The following is a 10,476-nucleotide window of genomic DNA, read 5'->3' on the forward strand; positions in this document are numbered from 1 at the left end:
GGCATGCACACCCAGCGCAGAGAATACACACCTGGCCCGGGGCATGCACACCTAGCGCAGAGAATGCACACCTGGCCCGGGGCATTCACGATACATTAATAATATTGGTAGACCAAGCAAGATCACCGATTATTACACAGCCTCCATCAAGTTGCTGGATTCATGACACAGGGGCTTAAAGACAACGTTTCTGCTAGAATTAATAGCTGTAGACTGACCAGGAGTAAATTCAAGCTGGAGATGAGGAAGAGGTGGAATAATCAGTGCATTTTTTGCAAGGTCCTATATGCAGGGCGGGAAAGTGAGGAAGATGAGGTGTGAGCTGAAGAAAACTTCCTAACATAATAAGAGACAGACCACCTGTTGCTTGGACAGAAAAAAACAGTAATTACATCTTAAAAGCACTATTTTAAATAAGCTATCAGTATTCCATCTAGCCACCAGTTACAAAATTAAGACGCTTAAAAAGGACATTTCAGAACAAATGTTGCAATGTATCTAACTTTAGAATCTCACATTCTACATTACAGGAAAAAACAGAACCACTTTCTTATCACAAGAATAGGAAACTTAAAAGCTATTAAGCACCGACAGAGCAAAACAGCAACATGTTCTTTTGCTGAAACCTATTTTGAGAATATATTTTGTGTGGCATATATTATGGCTGTTTAAAAGTCCCTAAAAACTACCTTGAACTTTTCCTGTCTGGCTCCAGAAAAAGACAGAAACATAAATCCTTTCCATAGATACTGCCTCTTAAGCAGTGTTATCGCCCAAGGGAAAAAAATAATAAAGGAAGAACACTTGCAAGTCATCATGAGTTCACAAAAGGATAATAACAAAAGATAACAAAGGCATGGTATATTCAAAGTATGACACACAAATAGAGTGAATAAGAGAAACTTATAGAGAAAGAATAAAATTGTGGCAAGAGAATAAAACATTCATTTTTGTGGCTGGATATGCAATCAATTATCTTCAGGAGATAAAACAGTTCTTATTCCAACTACTTGCTCTTTCCAGTCTAGACATTTAACTCCACAGCTTCCAACTGCTTTCAAACTCCAATCCTTCTTTCATTAATAATTACATATGAGTAATCCAACAAAGCCTATAGAGTCAGATTTCCATGAAGTCAATGTTCACAGAAGGCTGAATTGTGGGAAATAGAAGCGATACATTACTCCAGTACTGAAACATGGCTGTGAACATCCTTGCTTACTGCTCATTATTGCCAGAAAAAACTTGTTGATAGAACATGTGATTGGGCAAAGAATCAGAAGAGCTAAAGTTAGAAAACCTGTGCATTGAGATAAAGACAGTCTAACTGGTGAAGGAAGAGCCATGCATGCAAGCAAAGCAAAACAAGGAATTTCCTCACCAGTTCCATGGGCAGGCAAGTGTTCAGCAATCTCCAGGAAAGCAGGGCTCCATCACATGTAACCATTACTTGGGAAGGCAAATGCCATCACTCTAAATGTCCCCCACTTTCTTCTTCTTCCCCCAGCTCTACATATGGTGAACATGACACCAAACAGTATGGGATATCCCTGTGGTCAGTTGGAGTCAGCTGTCCCAGCAGAATCCTCTCCCAGCTCCTTGTGCATCCCCAGCTTCCTCACTGTTGCAGTGGGCTGAGAAGCAGAAAAGGCCTTGGCTCTTTGCAAGCACTGCCAAGCAGAAACAAACATCCCCATGTTATCAACACTGTTTACAGCACAAATCCCAAACACAGCCTTATACCAGCTACTGTGAGGACAAATAACACTACGCCAGCCAAAACCAGTACGGCTACAAATACTTGCTAACCTTTGAACCACGACCTGTTACCAGCCTATTACAACAGTTTATCAAATATAATAAAAAATACATATTTTAAAAGCACACAAGCCTTTCTTGCTTATGTCACACCTGCAGCAACTTTAATAACATGTATTTTTTCTTTCAAATCCCAAATTGTATGTAGACTTCAAGGCTTAGAGCACTAGTTCTCTATAAATACTGGGCATAGAGTCAAATTCATGATTTATGTCCACAAGGTAAAAAACATATGAAGGATAATTGCATTAAGAGTAGCTTCCTTCATGGATATCCAGGACATTATGAAATGCTCAGCACATGTGGGAATACATATTCCTTATTATTGCTCTGTATAGTTGTAGAGACCTTAGAAAAACTTGCTTTGCAATCAAGGAAATCCTTAGTGTATATTTACATCATATTATTTTTTTTTTTGTCAGCAGCTGCACAATGATATTGGGAAATAGTTTAAAATTACTTTAATACGACCACAGGATAACCACATCTTTTAGCGTCTCATGTAAAATCTGTGGAAGGCAACATAAACCAGCAAACTCTTTTGTTCAGTTATCATGAATGAAGGCCTTAGTTAATTTCAAGTTGGTATTGAAATACCATAGCTTGTCCTCTCTCTGAAACTCCAGAAGGATCTCTCCATAATTTCTCCAAGCACTTGAAATTTGACCCAGACATCTCTTGCATGTAGGTGGCTGTTCTTTTCTACATCTGGAGGCGCTTGGAAATACACATCTCTTCCCCTCTGGGCTGGTGAGCAGAACTTCTGTGGATGTAGAACAAGAAGGCATCCAGCTTGATTTTCCACAAGACTGAGAAATCATTTCTGTTTCGCAAGGAAAATGAGATAACTCTATCCTATGACATTTATTTATTGCATGCGCCCGTGTTTTGTATTTCTAGAGATAGATATGAGATAAAAGTAAGTTTTTGCAAGGATTGTTCAGGACTGAAATTCAGAACTTACTATTCAGAGTTTAGCAGTGTCATGGACTTCTCTTGGGAGTTTGCAATAGCTGATACTTTCATTTGCCTACATGGCTGCCTCACCAACTGTGCCACTGTCTAAACTGCCATTACTAATTTCTTGAGTCTCCACAAGTTACAGTATGGCACTTAAATTACCCCTGAAGTCTGACATTTTGAAGAAGATATGGTTTGTGATTGCCAGGGTGAGTACAAGGGGAAGATAAATGTTACCAGAGCAAGAGACAAGGCGAGATGATGGGGAAAAGGAGCAGGAAGAGGATGGCTGAGATAAGTGAACCATTATAGCCTCACTGCAGTACTGGTCTTCTGAAAAAGTCCCTAATTTCAGTTCCCATTTTGATCAGAGTGGAAAAAGAAAGGAAGGCTCCCAGCCTGGAAAGGGAGACAGTTGGGGAGAATCAAGGAATTGGATGGCAAGCACAAAGGGTAGTAGCTAACCAAAGGATTTTTAAATATATGCAGCGAGATGGTGAGTCCAAATGGATCACTCAGAACAGCAGGTTGGAGAGAATCAAAATTCTTGAATGTCATGTGACAGCAGCTTGTCTACCTCTCCCCAAATTCAAGTTTATAGGTAGCATGTTATGCTGTTTGTAATATATCCAAATTTTGAGAGGACTGAGTTCCTCTGCTGGAGCTGGCTGCTCAGTGAAGCTGCAGGTCAGAGTCTGCACTGACACCGCCTCAGCCTTTTAGAACCCAGGCAGGATCCTGCCCTGCATCTGGCAGCTCCTCATTTTCTAGCATTCTCATTACACCACTCGCCCAGCCTCAAGTGCACTAGAAGTACTTTTAGCACAGGACTGCAATCCTTGGCATAAACATGTAATTCCCCATGGCTGTATGCCAGCAGTTGAACTGCAGGGTGCTCAATGAACATAATTCCAAGGGAAAATGCAGAGTTTAAGAAACTAGTTACTGCTTCCAGGAATATGGACAGAAAGGTAGAGTAGGGGGAGTAGTACCAACAGAATGCAGAATGCCCACATGAACACTGAACTCACACTGTGCAATGAAGCAGACCTTCAGACAGGATCACATGCTTTCATTTGTTATTAGACAAAAATAACAGACTCATACTAGGCTATACCAACATTTCCACACAGAGTTCAGTGCCAATGAAAACCTCCTCTCCAAACATACATAACTTTTATCTCAGCACAGCTTTGTTTTCTTTCAACTGTTCTAGGAAAATGGCTTTTTAGTGTTCTGCTGCTAGAATATTAGACTATACTTTTGACTGTTTTTATCATTTTTGCCGTAATACAGAGCTTTCAGATGTGCATACTTCCACCTCCTGGGCTGAATGGATATAGCACTTCCTGGAGATGCTGATGTGTCTTAGGCTGCATACAGACTTCTTATCCTTTCAAGATCTTTAAGGGAGATAATGGTATATTGCTCCACTCAGTACAAAACCTACTCTATAGATTAGGTGCCTTTGGGGGTTTTAAGGGGCACAAGAAGATTAAGTGATGGGTGGATATAAGGAAAAACATTTTCCCCTGAAGAGATGGGGGAAAAGTGGCCAGTATTATTTGTGTGTGCTTGCACGCTTTCTGAGCAGTACAAAGAAAATTACATGGTTCCACTTCTTGTGGAGGAAGAAGGGAAGAACCCAGGACCACATGTCTCACAGGAGCTGCTAAATTAGAATATCTGTGTTGGGACTGCAGTGGTTGCAACAAAGGGGTATTGCAACAGGAGATGCAGTTCAGAGTTTCAAGCAATATATGGCAGCATTGGATGTGCCAAATGCTGTCAGTCTCAGAGGCTGCCCGTGTTAGCAGTTGCAGTGTCGTTCCTATCCACTTTGTCCTTGGTAGCTCAGGTTGCAGGGAGAGGACAGCCCCCATGCTGTGCTTCTCTCTCCATGACTTGCTCAGAGGTTGGCTTCTGCCCTTTCTGCCCTCTGTAGTATAAATGTACATGACTGCCTAGAGTTGACATGAGCTGTGTCTCACAGCTGGAGCATGGAAGTGCTGCAGCTCCCAGCCAGGCTTTCCCCTGGGCAGGCTCTGAAAGGTTGTGCTGCCTGAGGGGGTCATGTGGGGTGGCTTCAAGACAGCTGAGCAGGTTCCACTTTTCCCCTCTGTCCTGGTCTGCCCTACCCAGCTCCAGTGAGTGAGTCGCTTTGTGCAAGGTTCTCTTCCCTAGCTGTATTTAGCCTACATCCTACTGCTTGGCAACACCAGGAAGACCAGAAGATGATAAAAAAAAAGTGGTGGACAATGCTGGCGACAAATGCGTTTGGTTGTACTTGCCACAAACCATGACTACTGGTATTTGCCATCTATTTCTCTTATATTTTGTCACTGTGTACTTTTTACAAAGATGGTGACGTGTAGTCAGTCAAATCATCCAGTCTGAAGCAGCTGGGATGGACAAAGCCCTGTGTCAGACTGGCAGAACCCGAGCAAAGAACGCGCTGCAGTGAGGTGGCCATGCTGCACTCGCCATCAGCTGAATCACCTGTGCGTGTGCGAAGGGAACAGGGCTGAGCAGTGCAACTTAGGAGGTTTCCAATCCAGAGCTCAGAATTGTGACCTGCTGGCAGAGAGGGGATTTAGGGTGTTTTCCCCATGCTCCCCATCTCTTGGCTGCCAGCAACACAGGGACTGTGCCAGGTGAAGCCAGAGCGCTTTGGCAGCACCAGGTGCACTTCCAACCCTAGGGAAGAAGCCCAGGTGACCCCTGGCTGGTGATCCACTCCTAAGTGATTCCTGTCCAGCTGTCTCAGTTAGTTTTCCCCTCCAAGGCTGCTCCCCCAAATCAAATCAATACTTAAGCACTTAAAAGTGTTTTTTTTTTTCATTAAAAGAACAATATTTCTTTTTATGGGACCTCTTGGGTGATAGTTTTTCTCCGGAATCTTAATTTGCATCATTCTTTCCCCGGAAAACAGCAGACCAACTTTCTTGTGAGGCTTCACTTAATACTCATTGAGGAAAGGCCTCTGCTGTGACCGATGGGGTCAGTCATTAATAACAGCAGAGCTATCTCCCGTAGAGTATTTGTTTGAAAAAATTTGCAGTTATTTCTTACAGCTATTCCGTTTCATCCTTTAATTTCTGTTTCAGACCACTTGCGAACTCTTGGTTTAAAACCGACACAAATCTCCTCCCGCGGACACGTGGTGCGCAAGCCGAACATCAGGCACCGCGCCGGGCAGCCCCGGCGCGCGCGCACGCGCAGGCCGGGGGTCCTGTGGCGCTTTAAGAGCGCGTTCCGCTGGAAACGCCCCCTCTCTGTGCAGCGGCGCGCGGCGGTGCCGGGTGAGTGTCCGCCATGGTGCCGGGGCCCGGCCGGGCGGGATCCCCCCGGCCCTCGGGACATCGCGGCGGGAGCGGGCCGGGCGGGGGCCCCGGGGCGGCCGGCGCCGCTCACCGGGGCGGCCTGTGTCTGTATTTGCAGTAGGAACCCAGGCGGGGACCGCACCCACCGAGAGCGCCATGGCCGAGGAAGGGTGAGCAGGGCCGGGGCCGTCGCGGGCGGCGGGCGGAGGGGCCGGGTCGCTGCCTTGCGAGTCAGGCTTGGGAACCCTGGCTGTGCCGTGTGTGCAGGCTCCGGCGCGGTGCTGCTGTGTGCTTCTGCAGGCTGTAGGCTGGGAGATGGGCGCGGGGTCCGCCTGGCGGGGCCGCTGTGTGCATGGCGTCTTCTCCTCCCTAAAGGAGCATGGAGGCAGCATGGCCCGGTTGTTAGCCAGGAGGATTTAATGCCTTCGCTTCTTTCAAGTTCGTCCTTCATAGCTTCTTCCTTTGGCTTAGTTATTTTAACTTCCTTTTCTTCTGTACTTCTTTAATGGCCGGATGCTTGCAGGTGAAAGGGAAGCTTTTGCTTTTAGTTAAGAGTTGTTGGCACGATCAGAACATTGTGTGTCTTCCCTTTAGCATTACTGCTGGAGGTGTAATGGATGTTAACACCGCTCTGCAAGAAGTGCTGAAGACCGCACTTATCCACGATGGCCTTGCTCGCGGTATCCGTGAAGCAGCCAAAGCCTTGGACAAGTAAGTGTGGTGTCACCAGTTTCGCTACTGTGATTAGTAAAACTGTGTGAGACCTTGTGATGAGGTATGTTAAGCACCTGCAGGGGCCATTTTGTCCAGGTGTTCAGTTTAAAAACTATGCAAGACTATAGTTTTCTACCAGTAATTTTGTCTTTTGTAACCTCTGGTTTGGGCCCTTTAAGTGGAATCTTAAAATACAGAAGCTAAACTTCAATAACAGCAGTATCTGGTGTATTAGGTTCTGTCATTTTGAAGCCCCAGTCTCATCAAGTGTTCATGTGGGTGTATGGGTTTTGTTAAGAAAATGGAATGCTGCTTCCTCTATGTAGCTATGAAAGTCTGGGTCTCAAGAACCTTATGTTTTAAGAAGTAATAAGTATTCTCAGAACTTCAGAAGATTTTAATCGGATTAATAGGTATTTCATACTTTTCCTGGAAGAGTTTATTTCATTTTTATGAACAATATTTAAATACATAGCTTTCTTATATTTTTTGGCTGTCTTGTTTTTGTACGTTGCAACAATAAATTCATTGTCAACGTACAATATCGAAACGTTGAACTTAATGTGCTAGTCATTGGGTAATCACTTATGGTCTTCTGTAGGTCAAAGTACATCTGTATATATAGGTATACATACACACTTGTGTATGTGTTCATATGCAAATCCATATTTGCTTTGCCTTGCTGTCTTGCCTTGCAAGAAAAAATCTGCTTAAATGTGAAGCTACAGTGTTTGGGTGATGACTTCCCAGTTAGTCGGATACCCCTACACTCGTTCTGTGAGTGATAACTGGTGTCTGACAAACCTGTATGCAGAAACCTCTGAGGCAAGGCACTGAACAAGGGCAGAGAGATACAACTTAGGTGACTGACAGCCAATTTGTATGAGTTCGAGTTCAGTGACAGCTTTATGAGCTGTGTGTTAAAAGGATGTGTGTATGAGGTTTGTACACATTTGTGTGTGATGGTTCTTGCTTGGAAATGTTTCTGGCATTCTGGTGATACTCCTGGTGAAGAAGGTCTTTCTGGGGAAAACTGACTTTGTTTGCGGGGGTTGCATTGTATTAGGTGAAGCATAGAAGACCTACTCAGCTCTCTCTGTTGTCAGGTATCCCTTTGGTATCTTAACATTGTACCACAGTATACAAAGATCCTAATTAGAATTGGGGCCCCGTCATAACAGCTTCTCTGAACGTAAGTGGAAAAGATTGTTCTGAAGAACTTGTAACACCTTGACATGGAAGTACAAGCTTTTAGTAATTACAATTCTAATGTTAAATTACTATAATCTGTGGTAAATAAGAAAAACTTAGTTGTTACTTTGTAACAATGACAGTTCTAGAGGGGACCTGGTGTTTATCCAGTCATCAGAAGTTTTTCCAATGGCTGAGAATTTTAGTGGCATTTTAGAAGCTTTCAAAGCAGGAATATCTGAGGATAAAGCTAAGAATGAAGAGCCTGTAATGTATATATAGAAAATGTAAAAAGTGAAAAATTATGGCAAAAGTATATTTAGTATTTCAAAAGCCTGTTGTGTCTCATAACCAGAAGTTTAAACTTAAAAAGTGGTGCTCTAGAAATGCATGTGTTGAATTCATTAATTTTTTGTTTTGATTATCAAATTCCAATTAGTGTCTGAAGTAATGCATCTGTGAGTTTTTTTTTTTTAGACGCCAAGCCCATCTCTGTGTTCTGGCTTCAAACTGTGATGAACCCACATATGTAAAATTAGTTGAAGCACTCTGTGCAGAACATCAGATCAACTTAATAAAGGTGAGAGTCAAGTTGAGACAGAAGTTTGGAACAGTTAGGCTGCTTGTTTCAGCATGTAGAGAGCTGAACCTTTAGAACACTGCTGTAATTCTGTGTATGGCTTACCTAGGCAGAATTTGCCTTAGCAGATTGCTCTAGTTGTGTGTGATTGCCATTTTTCCACAGTACAAAACCTGTGGATGTAAATCACGAGGGTTGTGGATTGGTTATTTTGCACAGTTAAAGTAAATTCTGGTGTGCTGCATAATAATAAATTAAATTATTGGTGGGAGTGGAGGGCAGGAGGAGCATTAGCATTCCTGTGACTCCAGGGAGGCTCAAGCTGTACGATGATGATACTTTGGCTCCCTCTGCTGATGCCTATGAGGAAAGCAGCCATCCGTTACCCAATGCTTCTGACAGTACAGCAGCTTCTGGGCTGGAGCCAGGTGTGCCAGAAATGGCAAATTCTAATGTGATGTGATGCTCTGCACAGGTTGATGACAACAAGAAGCTGGGCGAATGGGTGGGTCTCTGCAAGATTGACAGAGAAGGAAAACCTCGCAAAGTGGTGGGCTGCAGTTGTGTGGTTGTCAAAGTAAGGTTGCTAATTATGTCTTGTCTCTTTACTTCTGAAAGCAACCAAAAGTTGCTTTAGATAAAGAACTGTTAAATACAGCTCCTAAATTTTATTTTTTTAAGCAGCTTTATATTGTTGATGGTGAACATTAGCTGCTTTACTGTTTCATAGTCCCTGTCATGTTCGTTTACTCACGTATATTTTGTGAGTTGGTGGTTGTGTCCTCGAAGTATCTATGCCTACCTGCCAATAATCATTGAAAGGAAAGCCTACCTAGAAGACAGGAAGCTTTGCTAGAGAAAAAAAAGCCAGTTCAGTGTGTCCGCTCAACTTGAAAATGTTTTGCGGAGCTTATTTCACAAGAACACTGGCAAAGTAAAGCCACAGTACGAGCCTTGAAGACTTCGTGGTCTCTGAGGTCCCAAGAGATGGCTACATCTTCACAATCAAGTCTAGTGCCTTCTGCATGCATTTTCATAGTTGCTATTTTTTCCACATATTTTACTTGAGCTTCTTTAAGCAACAGAAGCTTTTGTTTGCATCCCTTGCAAACAAATTGCATTGTTAATGGGTGTTACATTTGAATGAAATAACAAAAAAATATTAGAACAGTCTTATAAAAGAACAGGGGGAAAAGTGGCAAATTGCTCGAGCTTACTTGTGTGGAATTTTGGGAATTCCTTGTGAAAAAGTGTCAGAATCTCATTTGTGCTTGTAAAAACAGTTTGTAAAATTTAGGATCAGTCTGTAGGTTAATAATGGGTTATTTTGTGTTCCAGGATTATGGCAAGGAATCTCAGGCCAAAGATGTCATCGAAGAGTACTTCAAGTGCAAGAAATGAATGACAAATAAAAATTTTGAACCAGTCTAGTGCATTTGTGGTTAATGACTTGGTGCCTGTGGAACAGTTCTTTGAGTTGCAAAGGATAGCATCAGAAGATGTAAAAACTTGGCAAATGTTGGTGTAGTTTATTAGGTATTTTTCATAGTGTTAGTTTGCTAAAAAGATCATGGGGATCCCTGCCATTCATGTTTCAGAGTATTTCTGTTTCCTGTTCCTACCCCAGAAGTCGCCAGCAAGAACATGGCACAGATTCAAGTTGCAATAATGCAGACAGTTAAATACTATCTTGGCTTGGTAGTGCTTTTCGTCTGTATTTCTAGTGTTCTGAGTAACTTGTCTAAAAGTATTGCTGCCTCTGAGAAAAATTTGGGTCCCTCTGCTGAGACAAATGAGAATGGCCTTGTTTCTCAAGTCTTCTGAGATGTTGCAGGATTTCTGTAAATGTTTTCTTAATTTATCCAGGATACTTAAAGGACACAAGATGTG

At 42.9% G+C, this 10,476-nt stretch overlaps 1 protein-coding gene and 3 non-coding genes across 4 annotated transcripts; all 4 read left to right on the plus strand.

Annotated features, from left to right (window-relative positions):
* Nucleotides 1-6,006: 6,006 nt before the first annotated feature.
* Nucleotides 6,007-10,016, plus strand: RPS12 (ribosomal protein S12). Its single transcript, XM_062488825.1, has 6 exons — nt 6,007-6,080; nt 6,220-6,271; nt 6,696-6,812; nt 8,484-8,586; nt 9,062-9,163; nt 9,925-10,016. The coding sequence occupies exons 2-6, from the start codon at nt 6,258-6,260 to the stop codon at nt 9,985-9,987; spliced, it is 399 nt and encodes a 132-aa protein (XP_062344809.1). The 5' UTR covers nt 6,007-6,080; nt 6,220-6,257; the 3' UTR covers nt 9,988-10,016.
* LOC134042840 (small nucleolar RNA SNORD101) lies at nt 7,545-7,619 on the plus strand. Its single transcript, XR_009933105.1, has one exon. It is a non-coding gene; the product is annotated as a small nucleolar RNA SNORD101 (small nucleolar RNA).
* On the plus strand, nt 8,908-8,994 carry LOC134042849 (small nucleolar RNA SNORD100). Its single transcript, XR_009933114.1, has one exon. It is a non-coding gene; the product is annotated as a small nucleolar RNA SNORD100 (small nucleolar RNA).
* LOC134042848 (small nucleolar RNA SNORA33) lies at nt 9,451-9,585 on the plus strand. Its single transcript, XR_009933113.1, has one exon. It is a non-coding gene; the product is annotated as a small nucleolar RNA SNORA33 (small nucleolar RNA).
* Nucleotides 10,017-10,476: the final 460 nt, after the last annotated feature.

This window comes from Cinclus cinclus, chromosome 3, assembly GCF_963662255.1.
Source record: "Cinclus cinclus chromosome 3, bCinCin1.1, whole genome shotgun sequence".
NCBI lineage: Eukaryota > Metazoa > Chordata > Aves > Passeriformes > Cinclidae > Cinclus > Cinclus cinclus.